The sequence below is a fragment of the Ochotona princeps genome, chromosome 6 (assembly GCF_030435755.1).
Source record: "Ochotona princeps isolate mOchPri1 chromosome 6, mOchPri1.hap1, whole genome shotgun sequence".
In the NCBI taxonomy this organism is placed as follows: domain Eukaryota; kingdom Metazoa; phylum Chordata; class Mammalia; order Lagomorpha; family Ochotonidae; genus Ochotona; species Ochotona princeps.
In genome coordinates, this window is record NC_080837.1 from 6,570,437 (window position 1) to 6,587,735 (window position 17,299).

At 51.9% G+C, this 17,299-nt stretch overlaps 1 protein-coding gene across 3 annotated transcripts in view; it reads left to right on the forward strand.

The window, feature by feature from the left end:
• The window catches only part of SLC28A1 (solute carrier family 28 member 1), a 53,332-nt gene that overhangs the window by 14,292 nt on the left and 21,741 nt on the right, over nt 1-17,299 (forward strand). For 2 of the 3 annotated variants that reach the window (XM_058665515.1, XM_058665516.1), the window contains 6 exons: nt 1,024-1,104; nt 3,203-3,328; nt 12,487-12,617; nt 14,117-14,285; nt 14,392-14,589; nt 17,059-17,140. In XM_058665515.1, the coding sequence (XP_058521498.1) occupies nt 1,024-1,104; nt 3,203-3,328; nt 12,487-12,617; nt 14,117-14,285; nt 14,392-14,589; nt 17,059-17,140 (787 nt within the window). The remainder of the gene's footprint in view (nt 1-1,023; nt 1,105-3,202; nt 3,329-12,486; nt 12,618-14,116; nt 14,286-14,391; nt 14,590-17,058; nt 17,141-17,299) is intronic. The other variant, XM_058665517.1, reaches the window with a different exon arrangement.

The window sequence follows — 17,299 nt, forward strand, 5'->3', positions numbered from 1 at the left end:
CGTCAAAACCCAGTGTGGTCTTGAACCTGCCCTAGAAGATGGGAGGGAAAAAGAATTTACACCAGAAAGTCTGAGGAGACCCTAGCTGTGGTCCACGCTAGCTAGACGAGGCTGGTTATGTGTCAAAGCCTGTGCTTAGGTTCAAACAACTGCCACACACAACCAGGATGTGGCTGACGGTGCTGGGCAGCGGTGTAGCTGGCAGAAGACACTGAGGGTTTGACTGCTGGAGCTCAGAATCCATCAGCAGCAACAGGTGCACCAGCAGGTGCAGCCAGAAATGCAGAAGCAGCCTGTGCACTGGTTTCCAGGCTATATTTCCAGCACCCACTACTCTGTGAGGGACAAAGGGAGGTGATGGGCACTGGTTTTCAGGCTGCGTCCCACCCAGTGAGCTATGATAAGTTGAAGGTGGCTCAAGGGCTTGGACCACACTCAAGGGCTGAAGGCTGAGGGCCTGGACAGAGCAGTTACAGGGCAGGAAGGGGAGCGTGTCAGCCAAAACCTAGAGAAGGGACCCTGGGGCTGGTGCACTTGGCGTCTAGTAGCAGAGTGACTAGACTCTGTGTGTGTGTGTGTGTGTGTGTGTGTGTGTGTGTGTGCGCGCACACACACATGCAGATTCATACTGACTAAAAGGAGGAGCTTTCCAGCACAGAGTTTCCCAGGCCCTGGCACTCACCTCCCTCTACAGCCTGGAGACCAGAACATGGCACCTGCAGTTAGCAAGGGGGAGGGACTGTGAGTGTGTGAGACAGAGGAGATGGGGGCAGAGGCGTCCATGCATCAGGAGCCCAGACCCAGGACACCTCAGGAGACAGGTCTCAGCTCCAGGCCCCCTCAAAGTGTGGCAACAGTGGCTGGTGGACTTCAGCCTGAGCTTGGAGGGATCTTTGAGCTCCAGAGTGGGGGGCACCCTGTGCAGCCAGCAGGCAGAGGGAAGATGGGGAAACACTCCCACCCACTCGCCCAGCCCACCGTGCTGCCGTCAGCGGGCCAAGGGCTGTGTGTGCTTCCTTCCAGATCGCCTGGCTGATGCAGGTCACCATGGGCACCACAGCCACCGAGACCCTGAGCGTGGCAGGAAACATCTTCGTGAGCCAGGTGAGTGCTCCAGCCTCCTGCTCCTGGGCCCATTCCTGACAGTCCCAGAAGAGCTAACTGCACTCCCCAGGGGCACCAAACAAGGACGCCCGTTGTGGGGTGCACTTGGGGCCTGGGCCATGCTGGAGGGGTGTGTCCAAGGCCTCCTGTCCTGCTTTTGCCTAGAGTGTCCCCGTTAGCTCAGAGACTCACAGATCCCGCAGCCGGAGCCCAGGGCTCATCTGCTGCAAGGGCAGGCAATGGAGCCTGCGAGCAGTGGCCGCACTGCTTCTGCCACCAATGGGGGTGGCCTGGGTCCCCCTTTTCCATCCATGCTCCGTTTCTACTCTGTCCTAGGGGATCCCCTTGCCTTTAGACATTGAAACGGCTCCTGGTTGCTGTTCTGTCATCCACCCCCTGAACTCTGACCCTCACATTGCCTGTGCTCTTGGCTACCTAAAGGGCATATTGGATTTGACACGCTGAAGCCCAGACCAAGGGAGCCCTCCACAGCCACCCCCTCGCAGCTGCACTTCTGCAGCACTGCCCCGTGGCAGGGAGGGTGTGAGGTGGGACTGGTGACAGTGAAGATGAAGGTGGCAGTGAATAGGCAACAAAGCCAGGCCCAGGAACCCCTCCTGCCTCTGTTCCCTTCAACTGGCTTTGACTAACCCCGCAGCTCCCCCTCCACGTCACACCCCTGCTGCCTGCTACCTGCCCTCAGCCCTGCTCCCCTCCATTCTCTCCCTCTCCTCTCTTTTCTTCTCCCATCCTTCATGTACCTGCCCAGGGACCCTGCAAAGACACAGCAGGTCATGCCCACACTTCTGCTTCCACTGCTCACTCACCCCTCCCAGTGCCTGATCACTAAGTTGTGGTTGTTTCTTATTTAAATTAGAAAGAAAAGATTCGTGTTTAAAATATCTGCCCTCTCTCCTTATTCCTTGGTTTGTATGTGGTTTCTTAGTTAATACAGAACTAATAGCTCTTATTTTTCTTACATTTTTAACTGCTTAAGTCTCTGGATGTAAGGGTGAGAATTCATTTGATGGAAATACTTGTGAATATTTAAAGACCCAATTACTCCTCTGGAGAGTGTACGTTCAAGAATGATTAGTCTGTAATAAACTGATGACTGCAGTCATTACATATAATTTTGTGTGAATAGGCTTTTTGATTTTAAGAACTTCGTCTAGCTAATATTACTGGTGGACTTTCCCCACTCCTGAGATGTTTTTCATTTATACTGGTTGCATTTCAAAAATCATGAAACAGTTCCAGTTTACATAGTAAAACAGATACCTTGAGAATAATTTGATTGAGCAAGTTAGAGGCATAAGCTTAAAAGCATTCTCATGAGACCTGTATGTGCAACATTCTAGACACATGACTGTGAAACTCAATAAAGAATGAAGAATTTGAGTTCCAGGACAAGAGTTGGCACAGCAGCTAAGACACTGAAGTTTTTACTAAGATTTATTTATTTTTATTTGAAAGGCATATTTACAGAGGAAAGACAAAGGTCTTCCATTTGCTGTTCCACTCCCCAAATGGTTGCAATGGCCAGAGCTGGACTGGACTGGAAGTGGAGTAGCTGGGACATGAACCAGCACATATATGGGCTGTCGGTACTACAGGCAGAGGATTAGCCTACTAGGCCACCTTGACCCCCAGACACTGTATTTTAAACGCCCACTAATCACTGGGCAGCCCTACTGTGTTATCTTCCCAGCTTTATTTTTATTTTTGTGCAAGCACTTATCTGCTTCCTGACTGGTCATCCAACTCCCAAATTCCTATAGGCCCCTTTCTCACCCTCCACGGCCACCCAGAATATGCACCCTATGCCCAGGGCAGGGCTTAGTCTTGTGTCCCCTGACCCCCCAGCTATGGGGGTGCCTGGTCCTGGCTGGTCCTGGCTTGTGGTCAGCACAGGGGTCTTTACTGGCTTGGGCTGGGCTTGAGGCTCAGAGCAGTTCAGCCAAGGACAGATGTAGTTCTAAGACACTCTCTCTCTCCCCCTTCCTGTGGGACCCCTTAGCACAGCCTTTCCCCTGCCACTCCCAGGATGGGGACAGATCACCTCGGTTCATTTATCTGACTTCTCTCCTGGTCACAGACCGAGGCTCCTCTGCTGATCCGGCCCTACCTGGCAGACATGACCCTGTCCGAAGTTCACGTCGTCATGACCGGAGGCTACGCCACCATTGCCGGCAGCCTGCTGGGCGCCTACATCTCCTTTGGGGTAGGTAGATCCTTCCCACTACCTGCCTGGGCCGAGGTCCTGGAGCCCTCCCACTGCCCACCCGGGCCGAGGGCCTAGAGCCCACCCTCGGGACCCCAAGCAGCTCCTGGCTGGAGCAGCACTGACTTCTCTCTCAGGCCTGAATCTGGGGTTGCTGTGCTGGCAGAAGCAGCAAGGCAGGTGGACCATTCTTCTGCCTTCTTTCATGCCTACCTGGGCACGAGTCCTGGCTTCCCATTTCCTGAGTACCTACTAGTGCCAGGTCAGGTGCCAGGGTTTGTTTTATCCTTTTGAAAACTTATTTAGGGGCCAGAATGGTGGTATGGTAGGTTTAACACCTTCTGTGGTGCCACTTGCCCGTGTCAGCAGCAAAAGGTGGTCCAAGTGCTCGGCTCCTGCCCCCATGTGTGACTGGGAAGGAGCTTCTGGCTCACTGGTCCAGCCATCCGGATGGAAGATCTCTCTGTCTCTCCCCATCTCTGTCAAATAAAATAGACAGACACAGATCTTCCATTGATTGGTCGATTTCCCAAGTGGCCACATGAAACCAGGATCCTGGAACTCCATCCAAGTTCCCACATGGGGGCAGGGGCTCCAGCACGTGGCCCATCTTCCGCTGCTTTCCTAAGTGGGAGCTGGATCAGAAGTGGAGTGTCTGGGACTTGAACTGGTGCCCATATGGGATGCTGGTGTCACACAGGTGGCGGCTCCGTCCACTGTACCACAGTGCTAGAGGGTTTAATATCCCCATTTCAGAGATGAGGAAAGTGAGGCCCGTCAGTAAGAGAGCTGTCCAAAGCCAGAATCTGAGTCTGGATCTGTCTGGCTTTACGTGCATGCTCACTTTCCCACGCCGTACACACTGACATGGTACCTGGAGATCGTCTTCCTCCCCCACTTCTTATCTCCCCTTCCACTCCTCTTCCCACTCTCTGACTTCCTGCTTATGGTGCTGGCTCAGCACAGTGCACTGTGGGTGAGCTGGGCCCTCAGGGCGACCACAACACTGCTTCCTGGCAGGTGGAGAGGGAGCTCCATGGTGTCCCTGTGAAGTTCAGGGGCATCCTGCTTTGTGCTTGCAAATGTGCTGCACTTGTGCCTTCCACAATTGAATCCTCAAAGATCTCATTTTTTTTCTGAGCTGACATAGTTCTTAGTTGTTGCAAACTGAATGAAGATTTAAGAAGTTGCATTTTAATTTATTGAAGGTTTCTTGTGTTGATCACACAGTTGAGAGGGATCCATACCCATGTGGGTTTCTGATTAGGATGGGGAGGGTTGAGGTGTGGAGGAAGGTGGGTAAACAAATGTTTCAGTACTTTTTCTCTCCAACATCCACAGTGGTGGGTGGGGGAAGGGAGGGGCCGCTCCCTTGCTGTCAGCCAACGTCAGCACCCAGAGAGCAGGGGACGGTCATTTGATGACACTTGGAGACCCCGATGTGGGTAAGAATGTTGTAAGGGTGTTACCTGAGTGGTTTCGATAATTCCAAGACATTGCCGCTTCTTTGCACCAGATTTGAGAAAAATTTTTCCAAGATCTGTTGGCTGTCCACAGACACAGTTATTTGTTGCAAAGCTTGGCCAGGAGAGCTGTCCAACCTGTTGTGTTTTCCATCCTCTGTGAGACACTCACCATCCTCTGCTGGCCTAGATGAGCTGGCTGTCATGTCCCCCTTGTGCATTTGGGCCTGTCCGCTGCACAGGCTTTAGCAACTGAGGATGCCCGATCCTGACACTTGTACTCCAAGGTTGGACCCCCTATCGTGGGGGTTTTCCCTGAGGAGGGACTTTGAGTCCACAGGAGGTCTTCAGACTTGACTCGTGTGTGCCAGTTAGTGCAGGGTCAGGTTCAGTTCATCTCTTGCATGAGCCAGCCCACGCACCAGTATGTGCACAGTCCTCTCACCTGAGTCAGCAGGTACGGTGGTCTAGTTCAGCCTAACCTTCCCCAGGTTCAGCTCACATGCATTCTGCCATGTACTGTGGTCTAATTGGGGTAGCCCCTGACAACCCCCACCAGGCCCGGCCCCAGGCCTTATTTTTTTTTTGTTAAGATTTATTTTATTTTTATTGGAAAATCAACTATACAGAGAGGAGGAGAAACAGAAAGAAAGATCTTCCGTCTGCTGATTCACTCCCCAAGTAGCCGCACGGCCAGAGCTGAACCGATCCGAAGCCAGAAGCCTCTTCCAGGACTCCCATGCAGGTGCAGGGTTCCAAGGCTTTGGGCCATCCTCAACTCCCAGGTCACAAGCAGGGAGCTGGATGGGAAGTGGGGCTTCCAGGATTAGAACTGGTGCCCACATGGGATCCCAGCTCATGCAAGACGAGAAATTTAGCCACTAGGTTACTGTGCTGGGCCCTTGGCCTTATTTTTGTGCATGGTGGCCAGTGCTTTGGCTTAACCCAGGCCAACCCACCCCCAAGCCTGGTTCTTGGGTGAACCAGTGGGTGCTGAGGCCCGCCAAGCCCACATTCCATCCTGGCTCTCTTGAATGCCAGCAGATGCTGCAGCCCAGTTAGAAGCCCATCCCTAGTCCCAGCCCTTGCCTGCAGGTGCTGCAGCCTAGCTCATCTTGGCCCACTCCCCACCAAGGCCTTTGCATATGCCAATGGGTGCTAAGACAGCCCAGACTACCCCTGGACCCAATTCTCACACGTGCCAGTGGGTGCTGCAGCCTTACCCAGCCCAGACTGCTCCCAGGCCCAGCGGTTGTGGATGCCAGTGGGTATCATTGCCTTGCCTTGCCTGGCCTGCCACCAAACCTAGCTCTTGAGCATGTGGAAGGGTGCTGCAATCCAGCAGGGGTGAAACCACATATTCCCTACTGGACCTGCTCCCAGCCCCTGTCCTTCCGTGAGCTGCTGGGTGCTGCAGCCCAGCCTGCCCTTGCTCAGTCCTGCCCTGATACTCACCAGTGGGTGTGGTAGCCCAGCCCTGCCTGTCCCAGTGCTCAACCCAGGATTTCATGTGTGCCGATGTGCGATGCTACCTAGCCCAGCCCTGCTCTTCCACATGGGCAGGAAAGTCACTTTTTAAATCTCACATCCCATAACTAACTGCTTAAAAAAACAAACTGTATTTGTATTTGAAAGATAGAGTTACAGAGAGGAGAGACGTAGTGTAAGATCTTCAAGCCCCTGCTTTACTCCTCAAATGGCCACAATGCTTGGGACTGGGGTGGCCTGAAGCCGGGAGCCAGCAACTTCTTCCAGGTCTCCCATGTGGACCCAAGGCCTATGGTCATCCTCCACTTTCCCAAGCACATTAGCAGGGAGCTGGATGGGAAGTGGAGCAGCTGGGACACAAAACAGCACTGATAGGGAATGCTGGCACCACAGGCTGAGGCTTAACTTGCTATGCCACGGAGCTTGCCCCAGTAACTGCCTTTTTATTTTTATCTTTATTTGCAAAGCTGAGAGACTGAGAGTGTCATTCACTGATTAACTCCCCAGTTGACTATGGGCACTGGTTCAAGTCCTGGCAGTTCTACTTCCAATCCACTTCTCTCTATGTAACTTTGCCTTTCAAAAAAAAAAAAAAAAAAGAAGAAGAAGAAAAAAAGAAAAGAAAGCTAGGAAGGAAGGAAGAAAGAAAAGAAAAGAAAAATCTTCAAAACAAAACAATAAGTTGAGGCTGTTCTATCCAGACCTGTATACCTGCGGTGTCCTTGTCACTCGTCCTGAGCGGTCACAGACTGCAGGCTGAAGTAGGGGGCTGTGGGAGCCCCGGGGCAGTACACATCCCCCTAAATGTGGACGCTGGATGCTTGTCACAGCTCCTGGCTTTCCCACTGGGCGCATCAGCACACTCCACTCCCCGCTTGGGGACCTTGAACGTGCATCTGTCCCTGGGGCTGGTGTCCTCCAGTCCTCGCTGTGCAGTGGGGTCTTAATATTTCTAACCCTGCTCTGGTGGACACCGTTAACATTCTTCCTGGTACACGGGGGATTGCCAGGGTTCTTGGTCATCACATAGAGCTTATCACTGGAAAATCACTTCTATACAATCTGGCTGAAAACCCAGCCCCCACCCCTGCCTTCCTCCAGCTCAGCCCTGCCACTCAGGCTCCCTCTCCAATAGATGGTGCTGTGGCTACCCACTTCCCATTCACTCTCCGGAAAGCATGGAGGCTGTCAGGACAGCCACGTGGCCCCCAGATCTCAGGTGTGAAAGCGGGGGAAGAGCGGGGGGGCGGGGGGCTACAACCTTGGCTGACTGGGAGAAAAGCTCTCAGCCTCCTTCTCGCCTGCTGCCTCCTTCTGCATCTGAAACTCTCCTCTGCCCCCTCCTGGCTGAGAGCCGCCACTGCACTGCCTCACCTTGGTCAGCTGCCCAGTGGTCATCCCTTCCTGCCCGTTTCCTCTGCTTTGACTCCTGCCCAGATTGCCAGTGTCCATGTGCACAAGGGATCTCATAGAATTCCTACTTACCTGGATTTACAATCAGCCCTTTGTTGTTTTCTTAAAATAACTTATAATTTCATTTTCATTTTCTTTGAAAGAGACTAATCTTCCATTTACCAGTTCATTTCCCCACCCCATCCCCAAATGACTTCAAGAGCCAGGACTGGGTCAGGCTGATGCCAGAAGTGAAGAATTCCATCAGGGTGGCAGGGGACTGCATCCCAGGATGCGTGTTAGCAAGGAGCTGGATCCCAAGCGGAGTAGCGGGATGCTGACCACCCAAGCAGAGATGCTGACCACCCAAGTCGACTTACCTTCTGTGCCAAACACCCGCCGCCTAGAGTCGGCACCGGGTAACTGCAAGTTCCACATCTGGATTCCAACATTCCTGGGATCAAAAATATAGACTTGTCCTCTTGTCACTAGTCCCTAGACGACATGGTGCAACAACAGTTCATGTGGCATTTCCAGTGGAGCAGGTGCTATAATACGTCACCGGGTGCCAACTTAGATACGAGGAAGATGGCCCAAGTTCTAGGCAAATTAAATTGTGTTTCAGTAAGTTTGTAATATACACAATTAAAAGGCAAATTTATGTTGGCACAAAAACATGGGAGAAAACATGCATAGGTTTTTCACAGTACACACACACGTTTAAAAAAGAGTTATTTATTTTTATTGCAAAGTCAGATATACAGAGAGAAGAGACAGAGAGAAAGATCTTCTATCCGATGTTTCATTCCCCATATGGCCACTACAGCCGGAGCTGAGCCGATCCAAAGCCAGGAGCCAGGAGCTTCTTCCGGGTCTCCCACGCGGGTGCAGGGTCCCAAAGCTTTGGGCCATCCTCCACTGCTTTCCCAAGCCACAAGCAGGGAGCTGGATGGGAAGTGGAGCAGCTGGGACATGAACTGGTGCCGCTATAGGATCTCAGGGCATGCAAAGCAAGGATTTTAGCTACTAGGCTACCGTGCCGGGCCCTACACATACACTTTTAAGAGACCCCTGGTATACATATTTAGGTATCAACATTATCTAATGCCAAAAGCAAGCATGTCTTTTAATTCCATCTTCCACACACTTTTTGAAGTCCCTGCATACAGGGCCTTTTTATGGGAGGGACTTAACTGAATGTCCATGGAGCCTGATACCCTGGCAGGATCCTGTGAATGCTGAGAAGTGACTGTTTCCTTTTTCTTCTAGAACATTCCTATGGAGCATCTTTGGGATGGGCATGGGTCCTGAGGTGCCAGGCAGGGGGAGGCCTGGGAGCTGTCGGGGGCTGCAAGGCAGCCAGGCACGGGAAGCCAGGCACAGGCCACTCCAGCACCCAGGGGTGTCACCGAGCAGGACGTTACCCTTGTACCAGTGGGCAGGACGCCACCCGCTGTGGCATTTGGGGCTATGGCCAGGCCGGCGCCTCCAAAGACAATGTTCATGAAAGTGACACATGCAGGGTGTGCTGTCCACTGGGACTCAAATTTACAGAACAGGTGTCGTCTCCATGCTAGGGAGAATTCTACTTCTACCCCCACAGGCTGGGGAAGGACACGGGCCAGTGCTCAGGCCTGGGAGGGGACCTGGCTTTCCTGAGATGCCCACCTGTGTGCTCCAGGCCTTCCTGCATCCTCCACTCTTAGCCCAAGCACGAAGGCCCCAAACCTGGCTTTTTACATCTTCAAGATGGAAGGACTGTACTTAGCTCAGCATAAAAAGCAGGACAAAAGGTGTGTTTTGCATCTCTGTTGATAAAAGGACTTATATGGTCATGGACATAATGGAAAAATGCAGAAAGAAAATAAATTCAGAGAGACCAACACTGTAGTGTAGTAGTTAAAGCTGCCAACATCCCATGTGGCAGCTCCATATTTGAATCACCTCACTGTTAATGACCTGGGAAAGCAGTGGAGGATGGCTTAAATCCTTGTGACTCTGCACCCATGTGGGAGACCCGCAAGAAGCTCCCAGCTCCTGACTTCACACAGGTCTAGCTCTGGCCGTTGCAGTTGCTTGACGAGCCGATTGAGGAATAAACCAGCTTATGAAAATGCTGGAGACTAGCTCCAGCCGAGTTCGGAGCTCGGGAAGGGTGCGTGGAGTCGGCAATAAAGAAAGACATGGACACTGTCACCTGGTGCCCTCTCGCAACAGCTCAAGAAGAAGCTGTCCTTTTTATTTACTCAGACACCTCACAAGCCTCTGCACAAATGTGTGATTTTACTATATTTAACTTCAAAACTAATCCAGCATACACAGATGTTCAATTAATTTTTACTTCATGATCAAGCAGGTGCTCTTAAAGATAATTCTGTAAGTTACTATAATCAGTTTTTTAAAAGCAAGCGATATTCATTCTTCAGAAGTAGCCATTAGGTGACAGCCAGAACTCCAAGGCCAAAGCACAGATGCTTGCCTACTAATCAGTAAAACATTCCGACTACATTTTATTTTCACAACTTATCTATCACTTAATGGGAGAAATACATCAAAAGGGGAAAAAAATGAAGATCTAAGATAAGAAATTTCAAACATTAAATCCCCCTATAACTGCAGGCTCTACAACCTCATAAACAATCAAACTATAATCAAAAGTATATCTCTTTGATGCTAATAAAATCACCCTATATTTCCTCTAGTTAAGAAATTATGAAAGCGGCTAAAACAGCTACATTTTCTATGCTCTAAAGAGTTGCAAGGACAGGCTAACCCTGAGGGTCACAGTAACTATAGTTTTTTGCCATAGAAGTTTCAGACATACTCCCATCACTTCCATTAGTTTGTAAGATTCTTTTTTTTATATATATATTGTTATTGGAAAGCCGGATATACAGAGAGGAGGAGAGACAGAGAGGAAGATCTTCCGTCCGATGATTCACTCCCCAAGTGAGCCGCAACGGGCCGGTACGCGCCAATCCGATGCCGGGAACCAGGAACCTCTTCCGGGTCTCCCATGCGGGTACAGGGTCCCAAAGGTTTGGGCCACCCTCGACTGCTTTCCCAGGCCACAAGCTGAGAGTTGGATGGGAAGTGGAGCTGCTGGGATTAGAACCGGCGCCCATATGGGATCCCGGGGCGTGTTCAAGGCGAGGACTTTAGCCACTAGGCCACGCCGCTGGGCCCCAGTTTGTAAGATTCTTATCAAGCCATTTCCCAGAAGGCATGCTACATGTCTGGGCCAGATTCCGGGGCAATGGGCAGGCACACAATAAGGTGTCCAGAAACGGCATGGGCTTAATTGTACTCCTGTGCACAGTTAAAGGCCTACTCACCAGAATATTAATAACATTAACTCCCAAGCTCACATCAGCTACATCTCACAGGGGCAAGCAACAATGCCTCAATAGATTACAGAGTTCTTAGTGGGGTGCTTGAGTGTCCATGCAAAAAGGGGGTGAGACCGTGTCAAGGTGCTCATAGAGAAATCCGCCGGGTCCTGCCAAACAGCTGGAAGCTCCCCTGGCCCTGCCAAACAGCTGGAAGCTCCCCGGGCCCTGCCAAACAGCTGGACGCTCCCCTGGCCCTGCCGAACGGGAGCTGGTCTCTTCACACCTTCGTGTCATCCTCACCTACTGCACGGACCCCAGCATAAAAGGTCTCTTTCTGTTTCTCCACTCTCTGTAACTCTGACTTTCAAGTAAGATAAATAGATCTTACCCAGTAAAGAAAAATTCTAAAGTATTTATCTGTTTGAGAGGACACACTCACACGGGTTCCCATCCACTCCCCAGATGTTCACAATAGTCTCAGACTGGGTTGAGACCACAGCCAAGAGCCTGCAGCTGATTCCAGGTCTGCCTTGAGGGCGACAGGACCCGGTCCCCACTATCACCCAAAGTCCCTGTTGGCAGGAAATCGGAGTCAGGAGCCAGAATCAGGATTCAAACCCAGACAACAATGTGGCTGACGGACACCTTAACTGCAGAGCCAAATGCCCACCCCTAAAACTACAGATTTTTCTTGAAGTTTTTTTTTTTTTTTTTTTTGAACAGAATTAGAGAAAGAGGAAGAGAGGGATCTTGAGTCTTTTGCTTCACTCCCCAAATGGCCTCAATGATAGAACTGAAGTGCCAGGAGCCAGGAGCTCTGGGTCTCCCACATGGGTGCAGGGGCCCAAGGACCTGAGCCATCCTCTGCTGCTTTCCCAGGTGTATCAACAGGGAGCTGGAAGGGAAGTGGAGCAGCTGGGACTCGAAGCAGCACTCATATGGGGTGTTGGGGTTACAGGCAGCACTTTTATCTGCCACATCACAACGCCAGCCCCTAAATTTCTCTTTTAATTCCAGATTTGCCTTTTTGATGCTTGTTGACTGTCACCTCCCCTGGGGTTGAACTGGGCCGCCTCTTATATCCATGCCAACTCGTAGCCTCTGGAACTTCGCTCCTGGGGATTGGTGGTCAAGGGGAGACCGCCTAGAAGGGAGGAAAGACCTGGAGTTGGGGGCCACAAGGACACCTTGGCACCCCTTCTCTGCATGAACGTGGACAAAGTCACCATGACCCTTTGGGCCACAGTGCCCCTGTCTGTGAGGGGAGGCAGCAACAGTGGCCCCCATGACCCAGGGATGGCCTGGTGGGAATCACCTCCTGACAAAGCTGTGAGCCTCCACACGCATGGGTGCAGCCGTGGTCAACCATGAGGCCAGCCGGAATGTGACGAGGGTAGCCAGGGTGGGGGGCAGGTGGCAGTCAGGGCACATGCCTGCCTGCTGCCCTGGGCCCCCTGCATCACCTCCACTTTCACCCTCACAGATTGACGCATCCTCCCTGATCGCTGCCTCCGTGATGGCTGCCCCCTGTGCCCTGGCCCTGTCCAAGTTGGTCTACCCCGAGGTGGAGGAGTCCAAGTTCAAGAGAGAGGCAGGCGTGAAGCTGAGCACTGGGTGAGCATGGGGCAGGGGCAGGTGGAGCAGACAGCAGGGGGCAGGGCTGTCTCCTCCCACCACTGCCTTCCAGGGAGCCCTGCCCAGGCCAGGGCCTCCCTTGCCAGAACTTGCATCTTCATGTCCAGGCTCCGGCCAGCAGGAAGCAAGGGCTGTGCTGAAACCTTGGGAAGCTTTGGGATGAGGTGGGCGCAGATGTATGGAGGCTCACACGCAGGCCCATGCCCTGTCCCAGAGGGGTCCACCAGGGCCCACAGGAGACAATATTGGCCAGGCACCTGTGTGGTTAGGGGCACCGCGGGCAGCCCCAGCATTTTGAATGCTGCAGGAGCTGTCTAAACAATTGGAAACAAGCAGGTTTTGTTTTTAAATTTATTTTATTTATGTGAAGGTAGTTACAGTGTGAGAGAGGGAGACACAGAGAGAAATCTTCCTTCCACTAGTTCACTCTCCAAATGGCTACAACAGCCAGGGCTGAGGTAGACCAAAGCCGAATGCTAGGAGCCTCTTTCAGGTGTCCCACGCAGGTGCAGGGGCCCAAGGCTTTGGGCCGTCCTCTTCTGCTTTCCCAGGCCACAAGCAGGGAGCTGGATGGGAAGCAGGGCCGCCAGAAATGAAATAGGCGCCCATATGGGATGCTGGTACTTCAGGAGGCGGCTTTACTTGCTGTACAACAGCGCTGACCCCCAAATACATGCTTTTAAGAAAATAGTGTTTCACTCATATAGTACTTCCTTCCAGACAAAGTCTTGGAAAAGGGCATGGCGGGGTCGGAGGTTAGGGGTTGGGTGTTGGACCTGGTGGCCAAAGCACAGGCAGGACACCCACGTCTGTGTCTGAGGGCCTGCTTCATCCCTGCTCCGCCTCCTGCCCCCACTTCCTGCCAGTGTAGGCCCTGGGAGGGGATGCCTGCATGCCGGGGTTCCCAACCCCTGAACTCCACTGTTGGGTGTCTGACTCCCAGCTTAGGCCTGGGGAGCGAACCTGTTCTCTCTCCCTGGCTGCGCTCCTCTTACATAACCATTAAAAACCAAAAAGGGTACATTCACGCTGGTGCAAAATACTTTTAAAATCTGTGCACAGGGTCTTCAAAAAGTTCACAGAGAATGGGCAATTTAAAAAAAAAAAAACTTTGGGAGGATCTCAAAAATTATTTTGAACCCAAATAACCTTTTATTTTTTTTAAGAAAAATTCCAATATTTTGCAAATGTTTTGAAGCCAGAGGGTTACAGGAATGCATTGTTTCCTCACATATCCAAATCATGTCATAATAAAAAAAATAGTGAGGGTTGTTTTGCTTTGCTTTGTTTGCAGTTAGAATGTAAGGCTGTGTGTGCCAGCCTCCTGTCAAAGGCCAAAAGCCACAGGTCCCAGGTGGCTGATGGCTTCTGTCTTGGGCAGAATCTGGGGGTCGGGGGTGCTCTGTCCAAGTTGCCTCCCGGGCCTGCAGGCAGGGAGCGGCCAGTGCTGACAGCTGGCTCTCGGTGCCCACATACAGAGAAGCCCAGAACCTCGTGGAAGCCGCCAGCAGCGGGGCAGCGGTCTCGGTGAAGATCGTGTCCAACATCGCCGCCAACCTGGTCGCCTTTCTGGCCGTGCTGGCCTTTGTCAATGCCACACTCAACTGGCTCGGCCATCTGGTGGACGTGCAGGGGCTCAGCTTTGAGGTGTGAATCCACACGGGGCTAGTGGTAAGGGGGTGGCCCTGGGATGGGAAGGGCCAGGGTGAGGGGTGTGATGCTGGAGACCGCCGGTCCCCTCCTGTGTCCGCAGCTCATCTGCTCCTATGTGCTGCGGCCTGTGGCCTTCCTGATGGGCGTGGCCTGGGAGGACTGCGCGGTGGTGGCGGAGCTGCTGGGCATCAAGCTATTCCTGAATGAGTTCGTGGCCTACGAGGAGCTGTCCAGGTACAAGCAGCGCCGCTTGGCAGGGGTCGACGAATGGATAGGCTCCCAGAAGCAGTGGATCTCGGTGAGTGACCGCGTGCTAGCTGACCTGATTCTGGGGCCTGGGGCCAGTCGGTGCCTTCCTTGCCTCTGTGGCTGGACATAGTCACTATTATCCCATCAGTGGATTGCATCTACTTTTAAAAGAATGTACCATTGTGACTTGAGCATCCCTGTTGTGCTGACTCCTGCTGGCTGGCATTTGGCTCCCAGCCACACTGCTGAAGCACCCGGGGCTACCCCTTGTCCTGCGTCACTTCCTGGGGAACTTGTCCAGATGGGACTGAGTCACTGGGCCTGGGTACCCTGTGGTGGCTGACCCTGCTGTTGGCCTATTGCACAGACTATGGGCAGCCTACACACGGACACACAGGCTCAGCTGTCTTCAGGAGCCCAAAGGTTCATTTGCATGTCTCAGGGAACAGGGAAGTTTGGAGGGGAATGAATTTCTTCCAAATTACTTTTTTAAACTGGCAATGATGTTGCTCTGCAGTTTTAAGAGAGAAGTTGGCATACAGGAAGCAGTGCAAGTTTCCACAAGAACCCTCCCCCAGGTCCTCACTCCTTGGAGTGTCCCAGCGCCATGGCTCTTCTGGGTCTGTTAGCTCGGACTTTGGTTCTTCAACAACTATTTGCTGAGATCACTAAGGGCAACAGAAGTTGTTTTTTTTTTAAAGATGTATTTATTTTTATTACAAAGTCAGAAACACAGAGAGGAGGAGAGACAGAGAGGAAGATCTTCCGTCCGATGATTCACTCCCCAAGTGGCCGCAATGGCCAGAGCTGAGCCAATCCGAAGCCAGGAGCCAGGAGCTTCTTTCAGGTCTCCAATGCAGATGCAGGGTCCCAAGGCTTTGGGCAGTCCTCGACTGCTTTCCCAGGCCACAGGAAGGGAGCTGGATGGGAAGTGGAGCTGCCGGGATTAGAACTGGCTTTTTTTGTTTGTTTGTTTTGTTTTGTTTGTTTGGCACCAGGAAATTTATTTTATTGATTACATTGCATTATGTGACACAGTTTTATAGGCACTGGGATTCCCCCCACCCCTCCCCAACCCCCCCCATGGTGGATTCCTCCACCTTGTTGCATTGCCACAGTTCAAATTCAGTTGAGATTCTTTCATTGCAAGCATATACCAAGCATAAAGTCCAGCATCTTATTGTCCAGATAAGTTCAACGGTTTCTTGGGGAGATCATCTCTGGTCTGAAGGTAGAGCCGGCAGAGTATCATCCTGATCAATTAAAAGCCCCGACATTACATCAGTAACAATTTATATCGTTACGGAATTAGTTGACATGGTATTGAGTAACCAATGTTAAAAGAGGAAAGGAAAAAAAAAAAAAGAATGCAAGTTCTGAACCACATCCTTTGACTTCTACATTAGACGCTTGTCAGGAGGCTTCTTTTTTTTTTTTTGAAAGATTTATTCATTTTTATTGGAATGTCAGACATACAGAGAGGAGGAGAGACAGAGAGGAAGATCTTCCGCCCGATGATTCACTCCCTAAGTGACCGCAGCGGTCAGTGTTGTGCCAATCCGAAGCCAGGAGCTTCTTTCCGAGTCTCCCACATGGGTGCAGGGTCCCAAGGCTTTGGGCCGTCCTCGACTGCTTTCCCAGGCCACAAGCAGGGAGCTGGATGGGAAGTGGAGCTGCTGGGATTAGAACCGGTGCCCATATGGGATCCCAACATGTGTTCAGGGAGAGGACTTTAGCCACTAGGCCGCCGCGTTGGGCCCAGGAGGCTTCTATCTACTATGAGAGGCAGGCAAAACATAATGAGGCAAAGTTTATCAAAGCAAAAAGCAACGAAAACATCCCAGGACAATTGCAGTGGCATAGTAAGCTAATCCTCTTCCCACAGTGCAATCATCTAACATGGGCACCGGTTCAACTCCTGGCAGCTCCACTTTCAGTCCAGATCCCTACTAATAACCTGGGAAAGCAACAGGGAATCACCCAAGTGCTTGAGCCCCGGTAGCCACGTGAGAGAGCTGGATGAAGCAAAGCTCTTGACTGACAGCTTCAGACTGGCCCAGCTCTGAATATTGTGGCCATTTGGGGAGTGAGCCAGTGAATGGAAGATCTCTCTCTTTTTCTCTCTTCCTGTCTCTATCACTTTACACAGAGAGAGAGAATATGAGAGAGAGAGAGAAAGAGAGAATGCTTTCATCTCCACAAAGGTTGGCGCTAGGCCAGGATGAAGCCAGAAGCTCCATCCAGGACTCCAAATAGACCCAAGCAGTTGGACCATCTTCCGCTGCTTTCCCAGGTGCATCAGCAGGGAGCTGGATCAGAAGTGGAACAGCCAGGACTCAAACCAGCACCCACATGGGATACCAGTCTCACAGGTGGTTGCTTAACATGCTGCACCACAGTGCCGATCCCAATAAAATAACTTCCAAAAAAAGAAGGCACAAGGATATGTGAGATGTGGGGAAGACAGGGCAGGGCGGGAGAGCAAGAGGCACTCCGCCTACTCATCCTGTCTCCTCAGGTCAGAGCAGAGACCCTCACCACATACGCCCTCTGCGGGTTCGCCAACTTCAGCTCCATTGGCATCATGCTGGGAGGCCTGGGTGAGTTCCCTCCTTCCCCAGGGTCTTCCCCTCGGGACACCTAGCCTTGTGGGTCTCTGTTGTCCCCTTGGTCCGGGGCTGGGCCTGAACAAGACGCTCACTCAAGGGGGCTCCTCCCAGAGCCCCCTGGTTCTCTGTGCTGCACAGGAAGTTACGTGT